The sequence below is a fragment of the Botrytis cinerea genome, chromosome 3 (assembly GCF_000143535.2).
Source record: "Botrytis cinerea B05.10 chromosome 3, complete sequence".
Lineage (NCBI taxonomy): Eukaryota > Fungi > Ascomycota > Leotiomycetes > Helotiales > Sclerotiniaceae > Botrytis > Botrytis cinerea.
Window position 1 is genome coordinate 1,435,420 of NC_037312.1, and position 27,344 is coordinate 1,462,763.

General features: G+C 43.5%; 6 protein-coding genes across 6 annotated transcripts; 5 read left to right on the plus strand and 1 right to left on the minus strand.

Moving 5' to 3' along the window:
* The first annotated feature begins 396 nt into the window (after window positions 1–396).
* BCIN_03g04310 (hypothetical protein) lies at window positions 397–2,852 on the plus strand. Its single transcript, XM_001560611.2, has 3 exons — window positions 397–701; window positions 748–1,160; window positions 1,216–2,852. Exons 1-3 carry the CDS (start codon window positions 475–477, stop codon window positions 2,607–2,609), a joined length of 2,034 nt encoding a protein of 677 aa, XP_001560661.1. The 5' UTR covers window positions 397–474; the 3' UTR covers window positions 2,610–2,852.
* A 394-nt stretch (window positions 2,853–3,246) lies between these two features.
* On the plus strand, window positions 3,247–5,591 carry BCIN_03g04320 (hypothetical protein). The gene is made up of 7 exons (XM_024691947.1): window positions 3,247–3,730; window positions 3,864–4,060; window positions 4,132–4,241; window positions 4,307–4,455; window positions 4,510–4,648; window positions 4,716–5,018; window positions 5,130–5,591. The coding sequence occupies exons 1-7, from the start codon at window positions 3,398–3,400 to the stop codon at window positions 5,384–5,386; spliced, it is 1,488 nt and encodes a 495-aa protein (XP_024547720.1). The 5' UTR covers window positions 3,247–3,397; the 3' UTR covers window positions 5,387–5,591.
* Window positions 5,592–6,870: 1,279 nt separating this feature from the next.
* Window positions 6,871–9,176, plus strand: BCIN_03g04330 (hypothetical protein). The gene is made up of 3 exons (XM_001560614.2): window positions 6,871–7,026; window positions 7,089–7,193; window positions 7,249–9,176. The coding sequence occupies exons 1-3, from the start codon at window positions 7,009–7,011 to the stop codon at window positions 8,623–8,625; spliced, it is 1,500 nt and encodes a 499-aa protein (XP_001560664.1). The 5' UTR covers window positions 6,871–7,008; the 3' UTR covers window positions 8,626–9,176.
* A 535-nt stretch (window positions 9,177–9,711) lies between these two features.
* Window positions 9,712–11,313, plus strand: BCIN_03g04340 (hypothetical protein). Its single transcript, XM_001560615.2, has 3 exons — window positions 9,712–10,089; window positions 10,188–10,614; window positions 10,670–11,313. Exons 1-3 carry the CDS (start codon window positions 9,830–9,832, stop codon window positions 11,243–11,245), a joined length of 1,263 nt encoding a protein of 420 aa, XP_001560665.1. The 5' UTR covers window positions 9,712–9,829; the 3' UTR covers window positions 11,246–11,313.
* A 2,052-nt stretch (window positions 11,314–13,365) lies between these two features.
* BCIN_03g04350 (hypothetical protein) lies at window positions 13,366–14,668 on the plus strand. The gene has a single exon (XM_001560616.2). The coding sequence runs from the start codon at window positions 13,946–13,948 to the stop codon at window positions 14,579–14,581; it is 636 nt and encodes a 211-aa protein (XP_001560666.1). The 5' UTR covers window positions 13,366–13,945; the 3' UTR covers window positions 14,582–14,668.
* Window positions 14,669–14,689: 21 nt separating this feature from the next.
* Window positions 14,690–27,140, minus strand: Bcpks3. The gene is made up of 7 exons (XM_024691948.1): window positions 26,167–27,140; window positions 25,066–26,113; window positions 23,476–25,013; window positions 20,259–23,424; window positions 19,598–20,189; window positions 14,883–19,533; window positions 14,690–14,775 (listed from the first exon to the last, which is right to left on the minus strand). Exons 1-6 carry the CDS (start codon window positions 27,084–27,086, stop codon window positions 14,972–14,974), a joined length of 11,826 nt encoding a protein of 3,941 aa, XP_024547721.1. The 5' UTR covers window positions 27,087–27,140; the 3' UTR covers window positions 14,690–14,775; window positions 14,883–14,971.
* Between the last annotated feature and the right edge of the window lie 204 nt (window positions 27,141–27,344).

Consider the following 27,344-nt stretch of genomic DNA (forward strand, 5'->3'; position numbering starts at 1 on the left):
CTCCCATTCTCATATTGTCGGTACGTAATTCCCATTCGATCGGGGCCTCGGGATACGTCCAAGTGGACCAATCTTACCTCTCTGACGATAAACGTGCATGTTCGAATTTGTGAAGCGCTTGGGTCTGGACTGTTGGTTTTTGCTGGAATACTTGTTCTCGAGCGTGGGTGTCTCTGAATTTGCGGGGAAGATGCAGTAGTCTTAGAACCGTTCCCGAAAATGAAGCTTTCTGTCAGGAACCACCTTCCCAATTTGTGGTTCCGGCCGTTGGAAGCTGCATGAGTGACGACTACTTCACAAGTTGCAATCTAGAGAACGATTGACCAATACAATCAAAGCCACGTGCTGTGTTGAGGTGGTTATCATGGAACGGTAGGTTTGACTCTAATCAGATAAGTATTGTGCATTTCTCTTCCCACCTGTTTATCGGCACACTCTCGTCTTCCACTGGTTCGATCTGCTCTTCATCTAAAAATGCATTTCCCGGTAGCTTTGACTGCGCTATCACTACTGTCAGTCACAGCAGCACATAAAGGTCATAAGCGGCGATCCGTCCCGTCAAGTCCCCAAGCCTTGAATAAGACTATCACAAATACAATTCCGAACGCTGCTGGAGGGCCAGCCCTTTACTACAATGGTACTGGGCCCGTACCCTCTTACAATGAAACTTCTCCTGTCCCAGTACCATTGCCTACTTTAAGGTATGATTATTCGTTCCTCTCGTTTTGCATTCCTAACAACCACTAGCAAGCAGGAAATTGAGGATAACATCTTCAATGAGATTCGAGGAATTGTGAATGGAAATGGACTCACAACCGACTGCGCAAAATGCATTGCTGGTACCGAAGTTATGCATCTTGCAGCTATCATGCAACCTGTTGAGACGATTGTAAATCTTCTTATTCGTGCTTGTGAAACTTTTCCAAGGGTTTATGACAGCATCTACGCAGAGACCTGTTATGATGAATACTCTGGAATTGGTGGAACTGGTCCGTATCTTGCTCAATTGTTTGCAAAAATGAGCATGGCTACCGCTGATATGCAAGGTTACTGTTTCTATGTATGGGATACTTGCAGTTTACCCGCGACAATTCCTATCGATGAATCTGCATATTTTAAACCTAAACCAGCAAATAAGACAACAGCTCCTTCGCCATCTGGTAAGTTCTAACGCCTCAGTCAACTATAAGTAAGTTAATTCTGACATCACAACAGACCAAACCATAGATGTTCTACATCTCTCTGATTGGCATTTAGACTCACGATATGACATTGGCAGCGAAGCTAATTGCTCACAGTATATGTGCTGCAGACCGTATTCAACCAATACTGACCTTAACACGACGAGCGACAACCCATCTACACCGGCATCTCGTTTTGGACACTTCTATTGCGATTCCCCTCCTGACCTTGCTCTCTCTGCATTTTCAACTATGGACCAATTTATCAACAGGTCTGATGTGGCATTCACAATATTTACTGGTGATATTGTAAGCCACGATAATGACGATCAAATAAGTCGAGCCTATGTAGAGTATGAAGAGACGGTTACCTACCAAACCTTTAAGGCTCAGATGAAGAACAGTCCTATCTTTGCGACCCTAGGAAATCATGATTCTCTTCCGGAGGCTCTGAATACTCCAAATTCCATCAATAACTCCACGGGACAATCCAATGCGTTTTCTTGGAACTATAATCTGTTGTCCAGTTTATGGCTGAAAAATGGATGGATCGATAGTGAAGCGGCTCAGTACGCATCAAACCACTATGGTGCATACGCTACGGTCACATCTCAAGGTTTGAAGATTATTTCTATCAATACAGATTTTTGGTATACGGCCAATATCTTCAACTTTTTCAACATGACAAATCCAGACACTTCTGGAATTCTCACATTCGTTGCCAACGAGCTGCAAAAATCGGAGGATATAGACCAACGTGTTTGGATCATCGGACATGTTCTTCCCGGATATGACGGCACAAATGCGCTTCCCAATCCCACAGCTTTGTTCTACAGTATTGTTGCTCGATTCTCTCCATCGACAATCGCTGGAATATTTTTTGGCCACACACACGAGGATCAGCTCATGATCTATTATGATTACCTACCCAACTCGACAATTTCTAGCAACACATCCTCGATCATTCGTAATACCAGTTTGGTGGATTACAATAACCCTATTCAAGTTGCATATGTAGGACCTTCTATTACCCCTCTCACCGGACTCAATGCTGGATGGGTTCATCTTCAGGTCGATGCTTCGACTTTCTCAGTCGTTAATTCTCAAACCTACTTTGCCAATATGTCCAACGCCAACTCCTGGGCAACGCCAACGTGGGAACTTGAGTACGATACGCGCCAAGTGTACGATCCAAATACCACTTGGCCTATTAATGCTCCTCTGGATGGAGCTTTCTGGCATGGAGTAACCGAGGATATGTTGGCAAATAATACTTTAGTAGAAGTTTATAATTTCCTGGAGACAAAAAGTTCCGCAATGACGGAGAGTTGTAGCACAGAGGCTTGTGCGAAGCAAAAGGTTTGTTATCTGAGAAGTGGAAGTGCAACATTAGGTTATGCTTGTCCCGATAGCGATGGACCTTTTTGAATGCGTTGTTAATACATTAGGAGTGTCCATAAGTCAGTACAATAACGATCCCCAAGACTTCTGGCTTAGACTATGCTTGGGTATATATCTATGTTATGAATTAATACTGGGCCTACATGCACCTTTGATGGAAATTATTGACCCGTCACCTTCGCAAACCTATTGGTATCTAGTTAGCCAAATGTATTGGATTCTCACGGTTAGTATTGCGCAAGTGTATAGCATACATTAAATCTCAAGCCATATGTAAAATGACGAGCATACCATCGATCATAAATATCAATCACATGAGGATCTTCATGAATATCTCCACAATACCACATTTGCTATACCTCTCTATTTTCGCTCGATGCTACTCCGAAAGAACCAGCTTTAATATCTGGTTCTTCAACAGAAGCACGAAAAGCCTCCTAAAACATCCATTTTAGATCTAGCGTCACAACAATCGCATATCGCCATTAAAGCAAAATAAATCGCTACAGAGCGTATTTACGAGCATTACTTCTCATCGGCTCTGACGGAACAAGGTGTGATTGGAGTGAACAGCGAGACCCCTAACTAGTAACTAGCGTACAGCACAAAGCACACCAGCGCTAAAAATCAACACTAATCATCCCGTGTCTTTCAGATAAGCCTCGTATTACTTAAGCAAGGGGTCCAACTGGTGAGCGTCTCGAACTAATATTTGATTCTCCAAATTCCTCACCTTGTTTTGTGTCCAACAATCAAATTTCTATATATCCTCACAATACACCCAGGGTGGTAATAAGGAGACATATATCCGTACCATGTCTCCCCACACCTCCCTAATCAACGAACGCGAACCCCTCCTCGCGCCTCTCACCGAACCCACCGAAGTTCAGGATGCCTTGATCACGGGATCACAGGTTTATCAAGCGGTTGGGTCGAATCGAGATGGCGAGGGGGGAGAAGAGCACATTGGAGATGAAGATGAAGAAGATGATGATACGCCGCTTCCTCTCGGGCAGATTCTTGGGCTTTGTTATGTTCGATTGGTGGAGCCGGTCGCGTTTTTCTCCGTCTTTGCGTTTCTGAATCAGATGTTGTGGGAGATTGGTGATATTGGGGAGGGCGAGGTGGGGTTTTATTCGGGGTTGATTGTGAGTTCTTTCCGTTGGCTTTGTTTTTGGGGGGGAGGGAAGGGAAGGGAAGCGGGCGGGACTGGAGAGAAGAGCAGAAGAGCGTCGGGAATATATGCTTACGACTATAATCGAGTAACTAACCAAAAAATAGGAATCCCTCTTCTCCGTCACAGAAATGTTTCTCATGGTTCACTGGGGCCGCGCCTCGGATAAATTCGGCCGCAAACCAATCATGATCATTTCACTCCTGGGCATCTCATTCGCGACAGGTATCTTCGGGTTCGGCAGGAGCATAGGGCAATTAATTATGTTTCGATGTATCGCCGGACTGTTCGCAGGGACTATCGTGTGAGTCTTTTCGGTCTTGGGATTGATCTAATCGTGTCTGGAGCTTCGTAAACTAATCTTTTGGGTACAAGCACCATCCGAACCATGATTTCCGAAAACAGCACCAAGAAAACTCAAGCAAGAGCGTTTAGTTATTTTTCCGTCGCGGGTAATCTTGGGATTCTGTTTGGACCGATGATTGGTAATTGAGAAGATCTTCTCCAAATAGATATGTGAGAACTCGGTGGAATGACTAACACTTTCAAGGCGGTGCCATGTCCGAACCAGCGAAACAATATCCGTCTCTCTTCGGCGGCGTAAAATTCTTTGAGGAATTCCCCTTTGCGCTTCCGACAATTTGCACGGGATTGTTTGCGTTAAGCTCAACATTGGTTGCTACGTTCTACATCAAGGAGGTGAGCTAATCATCATGTCCGTAGGAGAAACTCAAATCACTAATCAGGTTGCAGACGTTGGGCAAGAAAAAGTATCAGAAAGTAGGAGCGCGCGATGGGATGTCCATGAAAGAACTTCTAAAATTCCCCGGCGTGGCGAGATGTATTTACATTTCGTGCCATGTCAATCTCATGAGTACAATTTACACATCTGGTTGGTGTCACTTCTTTCTCTGCATTTTTCTTTCCCATACCACTGCTGATCTTCTGTCTACAAATAGTACTGTCTCTCTTCTGGTTCACTCCCGTTTCCCTCGGCGGTCTAGGTTTCTCACCCTTCCGCATCTCTCTCTTCATAGCCCTCGCAGGTTTCTCGCAAGCTTTCTGGATGATCGTCGTATTCCCTCCCCTGCACAAACGTATCGGTACCGTTGGTATCCTGCGCGCGTGCGCTTTCGTCTGGCCTTTCCTCTTCGCCTTTTGCCCTTTTGCAAATTTCCTGTTGCGCATGGGATGGGAGACGACTTTTTGGGTCGTGTATCCAATAAGTATGTCGATGGGGGTAGGCGTTAGCATGGCGTTTAGTAAGTCTCTCCCCTCTCTCACTCATCATTTTACCTTTAGGTCTCCTATCTATCACCCCACTCTCATAACCCCAATCTCCCCCATTCAAACTAACAACAGCCTCCCTACAGCATGTGGCCAACTAGCCCTCAATGATATTGCACCCTCCTCCGAAACGCTCGGCACCCTCAACAGCATCGCACTTGCCGTCACAAGCGGCACCCGCGCGTTCGTCCCCGCTCTCTTTACCATCATCTTTGCGTATGGCGTTACGCATCAGATCCTCTGGGGGTATTTCATCTGGGTATTTGAGATATCTGTTGCGATAGGATTGGTTATTGCGGTGCCGTTCTTACCTAAAGAGGCTTATGGGAGGGGAAAGAAATAATTGGGCGAAGATAGAGGAGGAGAAAATAATCTTACAAAAATAGACGAGAGTGGAGAAAGAGAAGGCTGGAGTAAAAACGTGATAGAATTGAATAGATTTGGATAGATATAAAGATAGGTTTGAACAGGCGTCAATTTCATCGAATTGGAATATCGGGACATCGTGAAAATCATAGCATCATTTATCGGAATTCCAGCACTTCCCATAAATGATTCATAACATGAAAACGTGAATTCGCACTCATGACCTGATATAATTCATTCATTGCATAAACAAACAAAAAAATAAAAAATAGATGAGGGCTGGTTATGAAACTCAAGCATCCCAAGGCTATGTACATAGTGTATAACAACAGAACCAGACTCCAGTCCACCCAATCACCATCTCAAAGTTAGGAACGTGTCACGCGAGCATCAAGATCAATTTTCCACAAGCAAAAACAGTGAATGAAATAGATATCAAGGTTCTTTCTCTCTCCCAACCAATCTCGAAGAAGAAATAACATAACTAACCGAAGTCTTTTCATTTTGACAATTCACCATTTTATTTTATTACGTCTCGGGTTTCGGCTTTTCGCTTCTTCTCTATTTCACTTTTATTCTCATGTATCATCTAACTAGATGCGAAAGGGGGAGTGAATGCCTTAAAGTTAGTTCATTATCGATCTATATTTGACATTCTGATTTCAGTGCTCAGTGTTCCGAAGGAATTCTTGAATGTGAATTTTGACGTTTGATATCATAGCAATGAACAAAGAAAGACAAAAATGCTTACTGGGTCAGAGTGATCTTTGCATTGGAAGGCAAGTTACTCATTGTACCTAGGAGCAATTCTCCACACCAATTTCTCAGCATTCATGTTTGTGTTTGTGTTTATGTTGAATGTGTGCCAGTGAAAGGAAAACCCAGATTTCACAAATATCAGCTTAGCAGACACTAACCGATGAATATCCGAGAATCATGGTTGCCTATGGTGAACATGTTGATGCTTTCAAAGTTTGCTGTTCCTCAACTTTCAAGTATAGAAACAATGCCAATGGCCTTGCTGTCCAGAATGATGTAGAACGACAGGGAGGAAAGCTTCAAGCTTTGGTGTGAAAAGATATGAATACAAGACTACTTGCAAGCCTGAGCCAGGAGAATTTATGTTCAGGCGAAGAAGGAAGATATTCATATCTGCTCATGAATGACTCATCTTCAAACCAAATGTAGAAATAGAAAATTTAAACACGTGTTTCATCAGTGAAGGACTCTCTCTCCATTTTATTATGAGCTTGATTAACTCGGTCCTATGATTGATCAACTCATTAAGAACTAAATATAATAAGGATGACGTATACAGAACAGGAAACCTGTTGACATGTCAAAAAAAGGACCTTGATAGATTCAAATATGAAACAACGAATGTTAGTCTAATTCACCACTAAAGTTTTGAGCCAAGGCAAGATCAAAACAAGGCCACGTGAAGAAGTGGCTCGAGGAGGTGAATTGCTCACCTGACATATTTTTTATAGTCTTAAAAACGTACTTGAGCTCCGACTTTCTGTTTTCTGAATTTTATTCCTCAATCTTTAGACACTTTCAAATCTTTCATACTGTCACAATTTTAACAACTCCGACACTATGTCGTGTACAAGAATGGTAAGATAATACACTCTTGAGTTGAGTCCCCTGCAGAATATCATACTAATATATCCCCATAGCTCCAAAACGGGCTGGCCCCATTGCTTGCCTCAAAAATGCTAAGAAGCTCTTCAATCAATGCAGACTTGAAAACCAAGCCAACAATTTCCTCCATTCAAAAAAATGTAAGAACAATCTAACAGGCTCTTCCTCTGTGCGTTCCTGACGTATTCTCCACAGAGTTGCACCAAGAGAACTGCTTTTTCATTTTCGCATATTGGTACCAACACAAGAGCCAAAAGGGGTTTGGCTTTGAAGTTATCTCACCAAACCTTTGATGAATTAACTGCGAAACTGCCAACGACAACTATCAGCAATTACACTATTGTCTCGTTGGATTTCAATATGAGACCCCCAATACCACTCAACAAGATTCTTGAGCCAGTTGATGGAGCAACAATGACATCATCATTAATTAAGTCCATTTCAGAGGATGAGACACTTGAAGCCAGCCCCGAACAGTCATGCACACACAGCCTAGAACTGATTGGATATCACTGCCCATCTCGCGATCAAGAGAAGTTAATGTTGGAGTTTTCAGCAGAAAAGGGATTTTCTTCTGAAGATGGATGCCGCTTCCGAAAATTTCCAGAACTCCCCCCCGAAGTCCAATGTATGATATGGGATTTCTCTATGGAAGAAGATCGCATCATTGAAGTCCATATCACAAAGCGTTGCGCAAATTGGATGATCGTTTATGCGTCTACTGATGCTAAAAATCCAGCAATTCTTAGCGTCTGCCAAGTGTCTAGAGAACGAGGATTGAAACGTTACAAAGCATTGTCCGTTGCCAATTCCTGGAAACGAGACAAGAAGATGTATGACGATAGGCAAGCTCTTCTGGGGCTTCCGTTAGACTTTGTTGGTCCTGAAGCTGCAACAACAAACTTCAGGTGCTACATCAACTTCGACCGAGACACCGTTTTCATCAATTCCAGTCATTTTCGTATCTACAGCGATGCTTTGGAGGCTGGTAACAACACTTGGCGCGAAGATTTTGGCTACCAATTTTTGAAGGACCTCTTTTTCTCCACAGCCGGCGATCGAATCCAGAAGCTTGCCGTGGACTACTTGCTTGCAGAGAAGTGGTTCAATAGTGATCGCAACAATTGGCAATACTGCCAAGTTTTGGCGGCAATGCCCAGACTACAGCGACTCGCCATTGTCTGGACTGGACATCACCATTTTCAGCGTGTAATCCAAAATGAATGCTGCCGCACGAGACAAATCGAGATTCTGACCGATGAAGCATTATCTGATGAGGTGCGCTACAATGCCAAATTTCCTAGCGATCATCACCATCGTGTACGCAAATTTCATAAGATGAAAGGTCTGGGGCCATATCTTGGAGAGGGATGGGTTAGCGATCGATTTGCTTCGGGCGAAACCTCCATCACTTGGAAAAGCAACATCGTTACCGCAATCCAAGTGAATCGACCGGTAAACCCGGCCAATTATCCACCCAACTCATTCCACTTTACTGCAGGAGGAAGTTCCAGATACCAAGATCTGAGTGAACTGGAGTTTACTGAAGTCGCCGTCGAGAGAGAATGTTAGGTGTAAGCATGGTGATTTTTCTTTTCAAAGCAACCGGATGGAGTTAATAGTAATGGGTTGAGGTGTTCAAGATGACCGATGTTGATCATTGGTGTAATCAAGGATTGGGTTTCCCGGTTTCTTTTGCTTGCTGAGTGGAACGATGCTGGGTTTGAATGATGAAGTTGATTTGAATGGGCTGGTGTTTTAATGTACCGTTGAACCGGTCTTTTTGTGGCATTGATTTCTGAGTTTGCATGAAGTATTTATTTTTTTCTTTTTCGTCCCTGGAGGATGGATAACTTGCGAGGTGCGTCGGTGGGAGATGGCGATGTCGAGGGCTGAGATCCGAGAGTACCTAATGTTTAATTTCATAAGAATGATACTGAAATTGTTTCCGACACCATGCGATGATGCGAATGTTGAAGATGTGAAGAGTGAGTGAGTGAGTGAGTGAGTGAGTGAGTGAGTGAGTGAGTGAGTTGTAACTTTGAAAATTTATAGTGATTTGACTTCAAGTTGCTGGACTGTGAGAGAAGATGGACATGATAAGAATCATTGTGCACAGACCATTTAAATGCTTTCCAAGCTACCTCCATACCTGGTAAAGGAAGCGACGACGACGACGACGACGACGATGAAGGGAAGGCAGGAACAAGCGATCACTTGATCATTCCGCCTGCATCTCTTGTCTCCTCTCTCCCTTCCAGTGCTGAGTGTTTTGTCCCGTATATATTGATTGTATGGTTGCGATTGGAAGACGATATGATAGCCAGATGAAGCCATCCCAATCTTTCTCCTTTACAAACAGCTGAATAAGGGTATTGTGATTAATATCGCTTGGAATTGAATCATATTGGGAGGATCCATCGGGCGTGCAACTTCAGGGTTTTCCCCAAAGACTCTGACCTCCCATGCCGACTTTACTTTCAGACTCCACTTCCAGACTCCACCCAAGAATTCAATCCTTCGAATCGTGGGGCAAGATGACGAAAATCCCAGGAAAGGCAACAGATGTAGCCGGGTGGGACGAGCAGTCAGACGACATGGAATGGGTCTTACCAAGCCGAGGTTCCACAAATAGAAAACGGCATTGACAACAAAAATGAAGCAGGAGTGGAGGGACTTTTTGAACATCTTCAGATGATAAGTGACTCAGCGTCAATCTATATCACCATCCATTGTTCAATTCATTATTCTCACTACAAAGCTATCTTCCACAAGAATGGCGAGGTCTCTAGCCTACGGAGGGGGTATAGTTGTTGCCCTCATCGCAATTCTGTATCAATTCCTCTTCAGACGCATTATATTTGATGTGTTAGGTGTTGGACGTACTATTTCAACATATGATACATTCAACGCAACTTGCGAAAGAATTGATAATCTCGGCCTTGAAGGCTGTGAAGATTTATGGCTTCATCACGACAGTGGATACTTATATATAGCCTGCTCCGATATCCAAAGTCGACTCCAGTGGCTTCCCGCGTTCGTAGTTTTCTAGACTTTATACTCTGTTCATGTCTCTTTTTTTTTTCTCCTCACTGGCGTGATACAGCTTGGCTGACTCGCAAAACCAACCACAGTGCCGATCGTCTGAACATTTCCGGACGAGGTTTAGCAGATAGAATTGCTATTCTGGACACCCGAGGAGAAGGCTCTTTGGAATCTCGTCTTCAGTGGATGAAGACCGAAAATTTCTCTGGCAACAATGGAGATGGTACCTTTAACCTACATGGATTTGATATCCGTCCAGATCCGAAGACCGGTACTTTGCGCATTCTGCTCGTCAACCATCGACCTCCAATTGATCCTCTAACTGGTGCCCCACTTGATGCTGTGACACTAGGTGCAAATTCTACCATAGAACTATTTCATACCCAAGTTGGAAGTGTTTCAATGAAGCACATAAAGACATACGCAGATCCTGCAATCCAAACTCCTAATCAGGTGGCCTGGGTGAATGACGATGATTTTTTGTTCACCAATGATCACAGCGCGAAGGTCGGATTTGTAAGTTACATCAAAATTTCCATAGCGGTCAACGATGGACTAAAGAATACCACAGCGTCGCCATGTAGATATCCTCGTCGGTGGTGGGAGTATTGGACACTGCGATTCACGTGCCAATCACTGTAACTTAATACTCTCTACTGGTCTTACCGCTCCAAATGGATTAGTTACAGGGCGCGATGGACTAATATATGTACCGAATACATTACTGCACGAGGTACATGTCTTCTCGCTTACTGGTGAAAAGACTCTATTGAGACAGGATACGTTACAAGCACCATACCCAATTGATAACATGAGTGTAGATGAGAATGGGGACATCATAGCTGCATCAATTCCACAACCTTATAAATGGGTTCAAAGTTTGGATGATCGATCAATCCAGCTTCCTGCGGCAGTCGTACGAATTCGAAGAAGAGGATCTGATTTCGATCGTTTGATCAAAGAGGGAGTAAGAAAAGAGAAGGATCTGGGCAAGAGCGAGGAGGGTTATATTGTTGAAACTATAGTGGAAGATGACGGAACAATTTTGACAGGAGCAACGGCCGCTGTTCATGATGTAAGGAGGGGATCATTGTACCTTGGAGGAATCACGGTACCATTTATCATGACGTGTGAGATGAAGCATTAGAAGAATCTCATTTTAACATCTTGAGTGATTCGAATTAAGTAGGTTTAGGCAATGCTAAACACATTCCATATATGCTTTTGTGGTTCTTTCAATGTTCTCTCAATACTCCACATTTCTCGACGTCTGGCTTCATGAACCTAACCACTGTGAGCGAAAATCTCAGTATGCTTCTCAATATGCTTCTAAATGTTTTTTTTGTTCAATATTTTGCATAGAAGCTTTGATGAAGGAATGAATCGAAGTGATGAAGTCTCACAATCAAGCTCCTTCCTTTCACCAGGCACCGCTCCATCTCCTCAATCGGTATCGGTATACCTTAAGTTTTGCTTCAACATATAATTTGTATACTCGAGAAAACCCAGCTACCACCACTAGTCAAACCTGAAGCTCCACTTGTAAAATACCTCATGAATTTGTTGTCTTTCAAATTCACATGTTTATTGCGTGGTGAACCTACACATGAAAGTGCATGCGGAACATTCTTGTCATGATTACTTTCTCGCCGTATACCAACACAACCCAAGGATTTTTTGCGTGAAGATAGTCATGATAAAGGATTAATACAATTCAAATAGTTGAGAAACTCATGCACAATTATTAACTAATTACATCGTCATAATATACGGGTCTACCTCGTTCTCCTTCTAAGCCGTTGTGTTTTCAGCCACTTCCTGTATTTCCCCTCAGCGCCTTCATACAACAGCCACATGGTTTAGCCACTGAGCCCAGATTTACCGGACATTATTACGTATACCTCGGAAGCTATTTGTAAACTGTTCAAACACTTGGCTTCTTGAATACCTAAGATTTGTGCTAGTAGGATCGATCACCTCATAGTTCGTAAAGGGAATAAATGAAGAGTCGTATAATCATTTATGAAGAATCACATCTTCCGACCAAAGGAAGATTATCATTGTGTAGTATTTGAGTAAGCTCGTAGATAGGGTTTAGCCTGTCTTGGTGATCTCCAATCTCGTTACAGCAGCTGCTACTAAAAATTAGATCGTATTGACACGCGCACGGATGGCTTCAATCCCACAAAATCATGATCTCGGTAAGATTTGTTTAGCGATGTTTTTGATTTCGTGTATGAATATCCTGATATCGATTGTTCGATAAAAGCGGCTCACTCAAAAGGTACTCTCTTTTCAATATTTGAATCTGAAGTTGACAAGTGTGATAGAGGAATGCTTGAATTGTTTTGCATCGGGATATTTTAGCATTGAATAGTTTTAGAGAAAATTAAAATAACAGTATTTTTAATAGTTTCTCGATTTTAAATGGCTTGATGGGCTGAGGGGGGGGTTGCATAGCTTGTGCCTAACTAGACGCATTTATTTAAGTTTTCAATACAAACCTATGGAGAAGAACAATAGGCCGCTTCCCTGTATATTTGAGTGCATGATGATAGTGCTAGTACGGTCGAGACTTTAAAGCGAAGATTGGTTTTTTTGTACAAGTCAAAGGTTCCCACGACGATCGACAGTCTAACTCGCAGTGAGTTCTGCACATCTCTCTGACCTTCTCTGTACAAAGCCCACTAAGGAAGTAAGCATTTGAGCAACCTCTCCATTTGATCCACCCTCTCCAATAAAAGTATTCAGCGAGTAAACGAATCACATGGCACGAGAAATTAAAATGGTCAGCCTACTAGGCTCATACTACTAGAGCTCTAGACCTGATGTTAAAATCCATAATATAGACTCAAACTTAAAATTATCAGATCTACTGATATAGACTGGAATATAAGCTTTAAAAGTTATATCCACATGTCAAAATCACACAATCACGACTGTCTCTAGTTATAATATTGGGTTTTATACCTTTATCGTCGAAACATCATCACTCTAGACTCCAGTCTTTCGAATTCCCTCAATAACAGGATAAGAATGGCCTCTTTATCGCAGTTACTTCATGCTAGCTATACCTTATTAAGTTATGATCGGTCGCACTTGCATTTTAGAAAGACAACTGTAGATACTTCTGCTTCCGATTAATAACCTTCTCCTACCTTCCTCTTCTCCACTTTCCAAACTATCATTCTAAACTATTCAAGCCCATATAAAATCACCAGAACAAGGTATACATTGCACGATGAGATCGAGATTCATGTCCAATAAGGGAATGGTGGCTTAGTGGTATAGCTTTCTAACATTATTTTGCATATCGTCTCTTCACCCAGAGCTTTTCGGGGCCTATCAAAACCTCTTAATATAGTATTCTCCACAAACTTATACAAAAAATCTTGATTTATACTAATGCTCATTAGCACCACCTGTAGTTCATTTGCTTTCTTGGCACAGTCTTGAGGTTGATAGAAGCAAGAACTTTGTTCCGGATATAGTATCGCGAGGATTTAGCTCTAATTAGGATATCTTGACATTTAGCTCATTTGTGTTAGTTGATTTTCTGGTGTGGGCAATGATATCGTGTTGATCTCGTCACTTAAACTAATTAGCATAGGACTTTCATATATAAATAGGGCTCCCTCAATATATTTCCACCTACACCCCTTTTCGCTTCTGGACACTTATACCCCTGTTCTATTCCTCTCATCTCAAAAACTTCTATCTATCCATTTCGTTCTCAAGATCATAATAATCTTTCCCACATCCTTTCATCCCCTAGAAATCTTCGAAAATTCAAGCTAAGCTGAACCAAACTCCCAAATCATCTCCAAGTCCTTTGAACAAAGCCGTGATGGACCTTCAAGTTATGGGCAATCCACCCGCCACCTCTTCCTATGATGAAATGCAGATCGATATTCCTGCCGCCAGCTTTGTCGCGATTCAAGACTCTTCGAAAAAGGCAGAGACCGTCGGCGGATCTATGCCAACTCCACCCGAGACCCCTTTTCCTCGCAGCATGGAGTTGAGTACTAGGCAATCGGTGCACAGCTTATCGGCACAGCCGCTCCCCAGATCTGATCGCAAAACTCCTATTTTGCGATCCTCAATCGAAGTTCTTGCCAACGTATCAGCCACAGCTCCACACGTCGTCTTCCACCGTCCGGGAACATATACACACCAGTTCCAGATTTCTAGCATTCGCGGTCAGATTGTTAGGAAATGTAGAAGATGTATCACAGGCTGTGAATTTAAAACTTGCAGCCAGAGCGTGTGTGATGAGTGCGTAAAGAATGGTCATGGAAGCCCTACTGATGTATCAATCGTTCGTGCCCAGTTGATGGAAGAACTTGAACGATATCCATTTTCTAGAATGGGTAATCCTATGAAAGGAAATCCGGCGACTGAAAAGACTGCAATAGATAAAGATAAAGAAACTCAGGCTAGCTCTGATAGTGATGCTACAATATCTGCCGTGGGTGATTATTAATCAGCATATGGCACGAAACAAAGTGAGGGAGAGGAATGGGTTTTAGGGCTTAAGGAATGGGATTCGAAATTGAAGATTAATACCCCAATTTATTGACAAAGATCAATATGGAATACTGCTGGCGTTATTTAGGAAGCCGCTTGTTTATCTAGTTCTGGAGCTATGGGTTGATTATGCACTGCGGCTCTTCTAATCTTGTCTTTTGTATTAGCATTAATAACAATAGCAGTTGAGTCGCACAGAAAAAATCTTTGAATGCTTTAACTTATGACATGTAGTTGTGAAGGCGATAAAAACTGACCAGCAACGTAGGGTGTCTTGGAATTTTCTCAAAAGTGAGGTCCCAGCTCGCGATGAATTCAATAGAATTATTTGATATACACTAAAAAATCACGCCCCATCAACCTTGGCCTGCCCAAAATATCTTGCTCTATGCTGCTCATTACTCAAACTACCCTCCAATATAGGAAGCATCGGTACCGATTCTAACATATTAATGCCCTCCAAGTATTCAGCGACCAGAGTGTCCATTCCAGCCCGTCTCGCATTTCCGACCCAGCTTTTTAGACTAGCCCGAGTCACCACATTATCACGCCCAGGAGGTCCCCAATCGTTTAACTGAGCCTGAACAAACTCTAGGAGTCCATTCCCAGCAGCTGAAAACCTCACTTCCCCACATGCATGACGATAGACTGTCGTTGGCTCGTCGTCTATCTCCTCAGAGCTTATATCTAACACGCTCGACACAATCATCTGTGCCAAAATATCAACAGAGATCATATCAAACACACCTGTCCATCCGTCTAAGATTGGCACAGACTTGAGAATTTTACTGTATTCGAGAATGTTTGTGAGGAGATCATGCTTTGGTGCGTTTTCCCCCGTGATGCTACTTGGTCTGTAAATAGTTGCAGGCGTTTTAAAAGACCTGCTTGAACGCTCAACAATAACCTCACTAGCCCACTTGGTGATCGAATATGAGTCGAATTCTTGATTCGAGTTTGAGCTGCTGTTTGTGGCTTCAGGAGGAGGGTGTTCTGCAACGGAGACCTCCGGATATGTCTCAAGGCCAGAGAATCTGGTAACACCTGCCGAAGACACATAATGCATGTGTATCTTGCGAGGTATGGCGATCTGGCATAGGAGTTTTGTTGCAAGCACATTCGGTGCTCGTAATACTGAATATGGCTTGAGGAAAGATACATCAGCCCCGTTGTGAATAATGGCGTCAACAGTGTTAGCTAAAGTCGTTATGATTGAGTGGCTAAGTCCGAAAAGTGGATGTGAAAGATCGCCATCATGAACGATCACTTTCGGCGAAGAGGGAATGTTGGAACGAGAGCCTGGCCTTACTGCAACACAATGTATAAATTGAACTTGAGGACTTGAAAGAAGGAGACGGAGAATGGCCTGCCCAAGGAATCCGGTTGATCCAGTGAGAAGGACTATCTGGGGCTTTGCAATAGATGAGTCTTGCTTCTGAACATCTTGTAATATATCTTCAACAAAAAGCTCTTGCTCCCAAGAAATAGACGAACTGTGCAGAAGGTAATTACCGCCCATTACCATCTGTAGAGACATATCCGCCAGCATGGTAGACTGAAACAATTTGTAAAGAGGTATTTTGATACCGGACCGCTCTTTTATCTCACTTTGAATTCTAAGAAGAAGAATAGAGTTGCCTCCAATGGCAAACAGATCCGTCGATTTTCCAATAACAAACTCATCACTTGTGCTGGGAAGAACCTTTCTCCAGATCTCTGCCATTTTCTTCTCAATGGGATTCAATTCCTCTCCTTTGAGATCCCTCACTCCTTGAGAGAGTGGCATGACTTGTAGTTTTCCATAATCGACTTTGCAGCTGGCTAGAAGAGGGATTTTTTCGATGCTGACACATACGGCAGGTCGCATATGAGGTGGCAGAGGAAGGGAATTTGAAAGGTCTCTCAAGTATCCTGGTGTATCTATAGGCATTCTGTTGGGATCCAGAACAACAAATGAGACCAGAAATGGATCTGTGCCACTCTTTTTGATGACAACCGCCTCTTTAACAATGCCGTTGGAACAAGACAGGATAGTGTGAGATATTTCATCGAGCTCGATTCGCATTCCTCTTAGTTTTACCTGTCTATCGCCGGTCGCACGACCAATAATGCTGATTGTTCCATCGTGCAGTATCCGACCAAGATCAGAAGTTCGATAAAGAGTTGTGCCAGTCGTTTCGGATTGTTTGAAGGGATTAAGAAAAAAGCTTGCATTGGTCTTTTCTTTGTCATTCACGTAGCCAGAACCAACTCCGGGTCCCCCAATAAAGATCTCCCCTGGCCATCCAATGCGAGTAGGTTGTAACTTCTCATCCAAAATGTATACTTCGTAACCAGGTAGCACGGTTCCCACAAGACTGAGGGTCCATTCCATGCCATCTTCGTACTCGAGATATGGAACTTGATGAATGGCACAAGATATGGAGCATTCGGTAGGTCCATATGCATTGTATACCTCGAGACTTGTCAGAGACAATCCCTTTAGACCATGCAGAAGCCTGGGTGTGAGCATCTCGCCACCTGAGAATGCATACCGCCAAGAAGAACACCTTTGGAGAGCCTCTTTGTTCGAGTCAAGCCATGAGGTGTATTCAGTTGGTACTGCTAGAGTCATGGTTACACTTTCATCCTCCATAATAGCAGGTATTTCTGCCAGATCAGCTCTTCCATCAGCAAGAATGAGGCATCCACCAGTTGTCAGGGCGATGAAAATTTGGAACAGTGATGCGTCAAAGCCAATTGAGCTCTGCTGCAGGACAACCTCGCGCCCAAACCCCATACGGGACTGTACAGCCGTGATCTGAGCCATCAAATTGGCGTGAGTGAGTACGACACCTTTAGGCAACCCACTGGAGCCACTTGTATATATGATGACTGCAGTTTGTAAACTACTGCTCCGGTCCGATATGGTAAAGACATTTTGAGGATTGTGAACTTCTGTTAGATCCACAACGTGTCTGGAGTTGAGCTGATGTGCTAGCTCAAGATTCACTGAGTCTGGACATACAAGTATTTCGGGACAGCAATTGGAAGTGACATTAGAGAGGCGCTCGGCACCATGAGAAACGACAAGGGGCAAATAGATTCCACCAATTTTCCAAATGGCTAGAACAGTGCCTACAACATCTGTACGGGAGCTGGAAAGAACTCCAATCAAAGTTCCTCCAATTGCACCTGCATTAATTAGAACACTTGCAATGGTATTGACTCTTTTTTCCAATTCAGCATATGTCATTTGAGACCCCAGCTGGTCTTTCAAAGAAAGATGATTAGGGTTCTCTGATGTTATCTCGGCGACTTTTTGTGACAGAGTAGATGGCCAGCGTGTTGTTATCGAATTTCCAAGCCCTAGTGCCAAAGCCCGATTATCTGTAGTAGTGGTCATTGGATATTGTGAGATTTCCTTGCCTGGAGAGGAGGATAGAGTCTCTAATAGATCAACATAAAGTTCAAGTATCGCTTTGGTATCCTCTTTACTATATAGGTATTCGTGAGAAGCAAGAGATAGGTGGGTAACACCATCGATTTCGCGGATAGTAAAAACTAAATCCTGGGGGTGTTTTGCCTCTTCAGACTCGATGTATTGAAATTTAGACTCTCCCATTTTCATTCTTGATGCCCCGCCGGCAACATAGTTCAGAACCACTTGAAAGAGTGGGCTAAGACTAGTATTAGTTGATCTTTGGGAACCACTCAATGCTACGTGGTAAGGGGTGGATACGTGACTCAGTGCTGCTAGAACCTTTTGGCGGGTGTCGCACATGACTTTGGAGAATGTGTCAAGGGACCCATATTGGAAGCGCAAGGGAACCAACTCCATGACGAGACCAATGGTATCAAGGAACTTCGGATCAGCCCGATTTGCGTCTCCAATGCCGATGCAAAAGTCCTCCACTCCAGTTGTGCGTGCAAGTAGTACCTGTAGTGAAGCAAGATAAAAATGAAATGGTGTGCACTTTGAGCTAGACCCTACTTCCCTGATTTGCAATTTCAGTCTATGGGTTATCGCGATTTCACTTGCACAAATTTTGTATTGTGGTAAACTGCGCCGGAACTGAGAGCGAGCCATGGGTAGTAGTGGGACTGGACTTGGAGGATCAGCGAACTCTTGGAGATAGTAACTTTTATCGCTTCTAGCTGTTGATGAAGACAGAATTTTCGTTTGATGTATCACGAACTCTGAATATTGAGTAGACGTAGTAACCGGAATCTGATTGTTATAGTAGTTTCTGACCTGCTCGAAGAATATTCGCAAGCTTACAAAGTCCATGATAAGGTGATGATATCCTAAAATCAGTTGATGTGAATCATGTCCAAAAGAAAGAAGTGTTGCAGCCATGGTTCGCCCACTCTCAATATCATAATTTCGTTTTTTCATGTCGGAAAATTCTAAGAGAGCTTCTTCCTCGCTAAGTGCAGTTCGATACGCCCAATCTAGGCGAGGTGTGGTGAAAATGACTTGAATGGTATCTCCAGATACCTTATCTTTGCGGAATGCCGTTCGTAAGGATTGATGCTGCTCCATGGTTCTGACAAATGCGTTATTGAGACGATTCTGATCAATATCCCCCACAATACTGTAGCGCAACGTGCAGTTGTAGATTGTCGAATCATCGGTACAACCCATGATAAAAAGAAGGCCAGACTGTGCATCTGACGTCGGTACGGTCAATTGCACATCACGAGTGGGTATATCTAACGTAAATTTAATTATTCGGTGGGAATTATGGTTAGAATGCATCGTCGACAATTCTTCATCACTGCTGGCAGAGGTCGAAGTCTGTTCTTCTATGGTGCTAGAAGAAGTCGCATATGAGCCAGTTGTAGTTCCGTGAGCAACCAAATATTCTCCATCTGATGTTGATTGAGACGAAATCAGGGATATTCCTGCTACATACTGACCACAGACTGCATATTAAATTGTGTTAGTTCATTCAGACTGGATGAGAATTTGGAAAAGCGAGAACCTTACGAGATGATGGAGACACGCCCCCGAGGAGTTTCAAAACTGGAAAATTGTGATCTAGTTCTTTCAGCCACCAAGATCTTATCTCGACGGCCATCAAAGAATCAATTCCCAACTCTACTAGCGAATTGTCAGGATTAATGGTACCGGAGGGTATCTGCAGCATATTTTGTAAATGGTCGAGGAATGACGTCTGCAGCATCTGTTCTTGATCTTTGATATTGTTGATCAAGAACAAACGATCTTTCAGCGGTAAATTTTGAGTTTGCGACACTGCTTCAGTTTTTGTAGAACCGTTGAAATGGTGTGAAAAGCGGGGATTGCCAGCATATGGAACTATATCTTTACATTGTCGATCCTGAAGTCCTGTTATAATTTCCGAAGAATAAGGGGAGTTGGGAGCGTTATTGAGAATAGCCTCTGCAAAGATCTGGTGGAACTGAGCTTCCGATATTGCTGTGAATCCTTGTCTACGAAGGGAGACTTCTGTGGATCTGGCGTTCGTGGAAACATATCCTACACCAAGTATCATGCCGACATCTACACAGCATGCCGCCAATCCCCTCAATCTTCGCTGTTTTGCTAGCGATGCCATAAACTAGATAATTAATTTCGTTAGTAAACAATAAATATCTGAGCAGGTGGATGGAGGGGGCGGGTTTGGTACCATATTAGCTGCCGAATAATTTGCTTGACCAATGTTACCAACGACGGAGGAAAGAGACGAAAGCATAATAAAAAAATCAAGACTTTCATCGTAGAAAACAGTGTCTAAAATCGCGCTACCGTTGACCTTGGGTTTGACAGCGCGGTTAAAGCTTTCAAAACTCATATCAAAAAACATTGAGTCGGAGATTACCATGGCTCCATTAACTATACCAGCGATTCTGGGCCATTGCTCACGTAAAGACTGAACACTATTTGCAACAGCGGTACTATCAGTGACATCCACAGATTCAAGGAGAATCCGTACTCCTTTTTCTTGTAGTTCACGGTGCCAAGGCTGATCAATAGGAGGGCTTCGACTCCAGAGAACTAGATAGCACACACCATTACTGGCCATCCATCGGCAAAGGCTTTGACCAAGACTGCCCGTCATACCGGCCAATATATATGTTCTATCTGATCGTAGGAGACAGCTAGGGTCTATAGGCTTCACTCTGAGTTTAGTGCTTGTTGGTACATTGGATACCATATTGTCGATGGACGATAAATTAGAGATAGATGGCGTTTCTTCAATCCACTTTTTTATTACTTGAAGCGGTTTTGCAAGATCCAAAACACTTGTGGCCAGCTGAGAAGAAGTTGCTACCGTGCGGAAGAATGTTGACCAGCCATAACATTTTTTGACTGTGTTGAGCTTTGCAAGTACCTGAGTGATATGATCTCGTGATTCAGAGATATCGACAACTAGTGATGCAGTGGCTGGAATCTGAGATCGTAAAACACGAATAGGTGATTTATCGTGTACGAGTAACACCGGTAACTTGGAAACGACCTTTTGAGTCATAATTCGATGAACACGCCAACTTGAGTACGAAAGTCTCAAGCCAACTGTCTCGCAAAGTATGTTGCTGTCCCCATGAATGACCACATGTTCTGCAGGATGCAGCTCCGCAAGAAAGCAACCGAACAAATAGCCAATAACCGATTCAAGAGTATGCTGAGGATCATTGAAATGATCGCTACTGTGAATCATCCAGGAACGTTTGACCCAAATTATGCGCTCATTGGATGAAGATAGGGCAATGACTGTTTGTGATTTGTCCTCCAAAATGTGCCCGAAGCAGATATACAGAAACACGTTTTCGGCAATCCTAACAGGGTGTTGAGAAGATTGAATAACCTGAACACAAACAAATGCAGTGGAGGGTAGACTTGAATCTTGCAGAGGAATATAAATTTTTGAAGCATAGTTTCCAAGAGTATTGAAGGTGGGGTGAGACCTTGACCGGAAGCGGTCATTCATTTCAGCGATGGGAAGAACTCGCGGTACAAGGAGTCTGCCATTCTTAACCTGTAATTCAGGCTCTAAACTCCATAGATCGCCAGCATGTGAATCGGAAGAGTCAGAGACGTCTAGTTGCATCAATCTCTGAGCTAGGATAGCAGGATTTAGCAATGACAAATTGTCAACGTCCAAAAACTGGAGCAAAAGCTCTGGATATTCGAGAGCAATTGTACGGCCTAGCCCCAAAGTCATATTGGAGAACGCATCTTCAGCATTGCAACGCCCTTCAGTGACCCATAATATCTTCCGCGAACTATGAAAGAGGGTTTGCAAACCCACAAATTCGGAAGGCGAGAGATTTCTAAAGAGCGGTTTATCAAGTTCGGTCATGCAGAGTACTGCAGAGACTCCCTCCAAAGCATTAAGATCTAATACAGATAAAGAATCCACAAAAGCAAGCTGTGGCGTGTTAGATAAGAGTGCCAAGATTTCTTTTCCAAAATCAGAAATATGTCTAGAAGTGCCTCCAATGATTAGTAGTCGTCCCGGATTTCGACCAACAATTTGATCATTAGGATCTCCATCTGATATCGTATTTGGAACTTGAGACACGATTAAGGAAGAAGATCTGTGTTTCGAATCATGGAAATCGTCAATATGATGTCGTACACCAGAGAACCCCGTAGCGTCGAGTAAGCCGTGCCAATTATCTAATGATGTTGCAAGAGACAAATAGCGATGATCGCTGACTTCAGACCACCAGTGAGATGTTGCACCCAACATCAAATCGTTCATCATCGTCTTACCCGTAATCTCAATAGTTAAAAAGTAGCCACCAGGTCTTAACAACTGGCGAACATTTAGTAGCGTTCGATGAACATTTTGAGTGATTTGGAGACCATTTGGGGCAATGATAATATCATACGAATGATCTTTGAAGCCCTGCGAGTGTGGAGCGCTTCTAATGTCGAGAGTCTCAAATGTCGTCTTACCTGCCCAGCGTGCCAATGTGCTACGAGCGGCGTGGAAAGATGCTGCCGAAAGACCACTGTATGTGTAGGACCCGAAAGAGCTGCCCAGGCCTAAAAGAATTTGTTTCGCATTTTCTGCAGAATGTGCTCCAAGTTCCAGAATACGTATTTGAGGATATCGATGAGAAATTTGCTTAACAGTTGTGGCAAGACAGTCTTTAAGAAATGGGATTTTGACACGTTCACCGTAATGCCTCATCAGGAATCCATCTCCCAGAGATTCTGAAAGCTTGAATTCTCCACGAATAACCCCGGGAAGCATTTTGCCAACAACATTTATCGCTGCAACATCGGTGGAATCGACATGCATTTGAACCAGGCTGGAAAGGCTATCGTGAGTATCATTTAGCCACTCGGATCGAAAGCTAGACTGTTTGAGATCGTCCACGAGAGACATTGAGTCATTGAGAGAGTTGAAGTAGTTAGTATATTCTTTGGGTATGTCGTCATAATTGAACTGCTGTCGAATCGCTTTAAGATAGACATAAGATAGTCGTTCGCAAAGTTCGAAACATTCAAGATCGAGTGAAGTGTCCTTTTGTATTGTATGGGAAGCGACGAGACCAGTGGAAATATCCTCTACCCAAACTTCTTGGAAAAACATTTCTCGATTCTGGTCCATTTCAGTTGCCATAGCTACGAACTTCATCCCCTCTATTTGAAGTTGTTTCTGGATACCACCTTCTTTATACATGTCCATGTCTGCAATGATAGAGGGTGGGTTGTCTTCAAATGGAAGATCGTGGCTGGTGACGAAGGATTCTATGATACCCACTGCTGTTCCCCCCAGAGCTGAAGGATCAATCATCAGACTTTTTATAGACCTCGGTAGATAAGGGATATCGAATTCCCTACAATAGTCAGTTTTTATTTCCTCATTTGAAAACAGTTGTGTCACTTACCCATCGTCTGGCGAGGCAAATGCTAGAATTGTTGATTGGAAACAAAGATCCAACAAAGTCGGATGAATCACATATGAGCTTTGGGTTTGCTGTGCTGTTGTGACTGCTTCCCAGAGCCTTCTATTGCCTGATAACAAGCCCTTGAAGGGACCACTATATGACAATCCAACGTTCAGTAACGAAGTGTAAAATCTTTCCATATCAACGGGGTCGAGAAGAGGATGAGTAGATGGCCTCGATGGAAGAGCATTGGCATTGTCAGGAGCAATGGAGATTTCTATCGTGCCGTGAAATGTTGTCTCGACCCTTCGAGCTCCATCAATATTACACGAACTGCATTTAAAGTTGGCAGATATGATAGTATTGTCCTTATGTGTTGCTTTCTTGTGATCTGTAACGGCATTCAGGGAAAAAAGTAGTTCGATGCCATTCGACTGTTCGTCCATAGTGATCCCTTTGACGATATGAAAATCTTTGATGTGAATGAGTCGAGGTATTTGATTATCCCAGAAAGCCTTCGAGGCTTCTATTGCCATGGCGCAATATGCGGCGGCCGGGAGCAAAATCGAGCCCTGGAATTTGTGCCCTTCTAACGAAGCAATCTCAGTTGAGCGAATGACATTTCTCCAGCGATATTCTTCGGCTGTTGCATAGATGCGTGCGCCAAGAAGCTCCTGTGGCGGAGGACGCAAACGATACTCGCTTGACAAGCGAGACTCGTGCCAGAATGTCTGCCGATGATCCCATGAATAATTTGGCAGATTACCAAGCAGTTTGGGCTTCCGTGTAGTGCCTGTTGCTAGCTCCACTGAGAAGCCTGGAACTGCTGATGGCATTGCTGTCCATAGTGACCCTATTGCGTTCACAAATGTAATTAGATCATTTTCTTCACGGCTAAGAAGTCCGAAATACGGTGTTGTTTTTCCACTTGAATATTCTTTCAACGTCTGCACTGTCGGCCCTTTCAAGGCAGCATGAGGCCCAATTTCTAAGACCGCTTTAAACGGACCATAATCCGCGCATGCAATCTGCAATGCATCTGCGAACAATACAGGATTCAAAAGATTCTCTAACCAGTATTCGTCGTTAACTGGGTCCGAACTGATATCCATTTCAAACCCATGAACAGTTGAAATCCATACACAAGAACTCATACAAGGAGTATATACAATGTCCTGTTTTCGAATGGCATTTAAATATGGCTCTGCGCAAGGATTCATATGAGGTGAGTGGTATGCGGTGTCAACCTTTAGAATGCGAGCAAATACTCCTTCTTCCTTTAGAGTCTTGAAAGCGTCCTCAACAGCTGCGCAGTCACCAGATAACGTCGAGGACTGTGGTGCATTGCTTGCGGCAACGAACAAACGGCCTCTAAATTGCTTTCGTGAGCAGAAGTTGGAGGCTTTTGCGTGCCCAATACCAACAGCCATCATCAAACCTGCACATCCGTCGGCGCCACAGGCCAATCTTGCAAATAGACCTCGATAATACGCGATAATTATGCCATCTCGAGCGCTCAAGCAGCCACTTTGATAAGCCTAGGGAACAAATGTTAGCAGAATTCAGGGGGATTTGACTGTAGTTACACACTGCGGCAATTTCTCCACTATTGTGACCTATGACAACGTCCATTTTTATACCCATGGCACGGAGAAGATCCACAAGTCCAATCTGAATCGCAGTACAGGCAGGTTGAGAGATCTGAGCATCATTCAGACGTGTTTCAGCTGGTACCCGAAGAATCTCGTCAGAGAGAAGCCACTCGGGGCCGTCTGGAAGGGACTGGAGGACGTGGTCGAGATTCTTGATGGATTGTCTAAAAATCGGTGAGCTCCGAATCAACCCACTCCCCATCGTCGCCCATTGCGCACCCTGCCCTGTAAATATACCAAGTATCTTATTATGGCAATCTCCAATAGATGCTACGCCAAGCGTGGCCGATGAATCAATCGAAAGAAGGTCCAGTCTCTGTTTTATTTGTGCGATCATGGAATCACTAGATTCCCCAACAAATGATGCTCTGACAGGAAGTAAAGATCTGCACGACAAAGCGGTCCAACATATGTCTTGAAGATTCTGGAATGGGTGGGTTTTTAAGTGATCAAGGTATTTCTTTGTCAATTCAACAAGAGAGTGCTCAGATGAGGCAGAGAGCAGAAGAGGCACTATTGTATTTATTTGGGTCATTTCTTCTTTCCCTAAACTGAGTTGTGATTCAGTAGTGTCCAGAGCTGCAGAATAGCTTTCCAGTATGGCATGTGCGTTTGTTCCGCCGAATCCAAAGCTGTTGATTGAAGCACGGCGAGGAGTGTTATCTGGAATTAATGGCCATGGCTGTAGCGATGTTACGACTTTTAGGTTCTGATAGAATGGCTCAATCTCTGGATTGAGCTCCTGGAAATGCATATTTGGGGGTATGAAAGAATGCTGTAGCGCTAGCGATGCCTTCAGGAGACCCGCAATGCCTGCACATCCTTCAAGGTGGCCCACAATTGTTTTTATTGACCCAACACTCAGTGGAAGGTTGTCTTGCATCAAATGGGACGTTTGGTAGAGATCAAACGCTCGACTAATAGCCTCTGCTTCCTGACGATCACCCGCCAAGGTTCCTGTTCCATGCGCTTCGAAAAATTGACACCTGTAATCATCAGATTCTCATACATGGATAGATGATACAAATGAAAAACATACCTGTCTGACTCTTTGGAAGGATCGAGACCAGCTCTGCGATAAGTCTCTTTGATCAGCTTTTCTTGACTTGAAGCTGAAGGCATTGTGATTCCCATCGTTCTACCGTCCGAATTGACCCCAGTCTCGCGGATGACAGACTCAATACGATCTCCATCCCGAATTGCATCCTCTAATAGTTTGAGCATAACAGACCCACAGCCTTCTCCTCGTGCGTATCCATCAGCGGAAGCATCCCACATCTTACATGTCCCAGTGGGCGACAGCATCTTCAAATTGGCTTCTCCATTGAACATCTCGGGCCCAAAGATCAAATTGACACCTGCCGCTACAGCAGAACGACACTCTCCATTTCGGAGCGCGCTTACAGCTTGGTGGACGGCGACCAAACTAGAACTACAAGCAGTATCTATAGTCAAACTAGGACCCTTCCAGTCAAAGAAATAAGAGACCCTGTTTGATACGATGCTTCTCGCAGTACCAGTGGAAAAATATTGTGGAAGCGTCTCGGGGTCTCGCATTTGAACATCATAATAGTCTGCACACATAAGTCCGACGAATACGCCTGTGTCAGAGCCCCGAATGGTCTCCATCGGGTAACAAGCAGATTCGATAGTTTCGTATACATTCTCAAGAAGCAAGCGTTGTTGTGGGTCAATGCATTCTGCCTCTCGGTTATGAATGTGAAAGAATGCGGAATCGAAAGCAAGCGGGTTCTCGTCTAACAGATATGAATGTAAAACGTTGCTAGTTCCATGGTGCTGGCCATCCTGATGATAAAATCCTTCTGCCAGAAATCGCTCCTCCGGAATTTTAGAGAGTACATCGCGAGGTTCCTTGAGTAGCTCCCAAAGCTTGGATGTATTGGATGCTCCTGTGAACCGACAACTGCTCCCGATGATGGCAACCGGCTTGTTCACCATTGTGATAGCAGAAAGAAACCCAGAAAATGATTTTAAAATAGTGTAAAAATAAGCTGTAATTTGTCGGCTTAGTAGTAGATTTTCACAAACCTTGTGATCTTCTACTCAAGTTGGAAGTGTCTCACTGTGAGTTTGGAAATAGCTGAGTGAATGAAAGAAAACAGGACTGAGGTCGCTTCAAGATTTTTTTCAAGATTCCTACTGAAAGCTATGAATGTTGCATAAGATAAACGAGCTTATACTTACCCCCTACTAGGA